This window comes from Vitis vinifera, chromosome 10, assembly GCF_030704535.1.
Source record: "Vitis vinifera cultivar Pinot Noir 40024 chromosome 10, ASM3070453v1".
NCBI classification, from domain to species: domain Eukaryota; kingdom Viridiplantae; phylum Streptophyta; class Magnoliopsida; order Vitales; family Vitaceae; genus Vitis; species Vitis vinifera.
In genome coordinates this window covers 23,013,903-23,015,526 of record NC_081814.1, presented here as the reverse complement: position 1 = coordinate 23,015,526, position 1,624 = coordinate 23,013,903, and the positions used below count along the sequence as shown (strand labels likewise).

Here is a 1,624-nt window from a genome sequence, read left to right as displayed (position 1 = left end):
GCAGCTGCGAAATGGAGTTACTGTGCTATGAAATGACACTCGTATGCCAAGAGAGGGTTTCGTAGCTGCGAAAATTTTCGCAGAGGGGTGTGTTGGGCTGCAAAATTATTTCGCAATGGAGGGCTATTTTCGCAGCCAACCCTTGATTTCGTAGCGAGCACCTAAGGGCTGCGAAATCATTTCGCAGCAGATGGCCATTTTCGCAGGGGCCTATTTTGGGCTGCGAAATTTCGCAAACCACTAAAATTTCTTGGTTCTGAGCTCCTTTTGGCTCCCTGAGACCTTCCTTCATTTTCTTTGCAATTCCTCCTACAATAGATCATTCAAAAAGATGAAGTTACATATAATTAACAAAACTTTAGACCAAAATTAAAATCAAAAGAATTAATAAAGCTTTTAAATTAATAAAATTAAACAAAAATATGGACTTTGGTGAAACCAAGCCCATCTAACCCTTTTCTAATTAGGCTTTCTGTGGCTCAAGGAGGTTGATTTCCTCCTTCTCTTGCTTGAATGGCTCAATGAATGGCTTGAGACGATGACCATTGACCTTGAAAGTGTCAATATTGTTGGAATTCAGTAATTCCACCACTCCACTGGGATGCACTTGGTGAATAATGAAAGGACCTATCCACCTTGACTTGAGCTTCCTAGGAAAGATATGAAGCCTTGAATCATAGAGTAAGACTCTTTGTCTTTTCCGGAATTCTTTGTTAGAGATTGATTGATCATGCCACCTCTTCATCCTCTGTTTTGCAACTTTGGAATTGATGTATGCATCATTTCTTAATTCCTCCATCTCATTAAGGTCTAAGCACCTCTTTGCTCCAGCTCTAATCAAGTCCATATTTAATTTCTTGATTGCCCACCAAGCCTTATATTGAACTTCCACAGGGAGATGGCACGCTTTGCCATAACCTAGGCGATATGGATACATGCCAAGAATAGTCTTGTAAGCTGTTCTATATGCCCATAATGAATCATGAAGCTTAATAGACCAATCTCTTCTGCTCGTGATCACCACCTTCATCAATATATTCTTGATTTCCCTGTTTGCTAGCTCAACTTGCCCGGAAGTCTGAGGGTGATAAGGTGTAGCTACCTTATGCTTCACTCCATACTTGGCTAATAGGGTTTCAAAAGGTCTGATGCAAAAATGAGTACCTCCATTACTGATTATGGCTTTGGGCACCCCAAATCTTGAGAAAATGTTCTCTTTAAGAAACTTGAGAGCCACCTTGTGATCATTGTGCTTACAGGGGATTGCCTCAACCCATTTAGAAACATAATCCACCCCCACCAAGATATCAAAGTTACCAAAAGACATTGGGAAAGGTCCCATGAAGTCAATGCCCTAAACATCAAAGAGATCAACTATTAGAATGGGGTTCATAGGCATTTGATTCCTTCTTGTTAGCTTCCCAAGCCTTTGGCATCTATCACAGCTCTTACACATGATGTGGGCATATTTGAAAAGTGATGGCCAAGTAAACCCTGATTGCAACACCTTCATGGCTATTTTCTGAGAGGCAAAGTGGCCTCCACATGCACTCTCATGGCAATGGCTGAGGATTCCTTGTTGCTCTTCTTCAGGGACACACTTCCTTATTATTTGATCTGCACA

The 1,624-nt window shown here is 41.1% G+C and overlaps 1 protein-coding gene across 1 annotated transcript; it reads right to left on the bottom strand.

Annotated features, from left to right (window-relative positions):
• Nucleotides 1–240: 240 nt before the first annotated feature.
• Nucleotides 241–1,156, bottom strand: LOC132254571 (uncharacterized; the record flags this gene model as incomplete). Its single annotated transcript, XM_059740457.1, has 2 exons — nucleotides 241–286; nucleotides 531–1,156. Coding segments are annotated over 2 exons (672 nt in total), but the record flags the coding sequence as incomplete, so codon positions are not given.
• Between the last annotated feature and the right edge of the window lie 468 nt (nucleotides 1,157–1,624).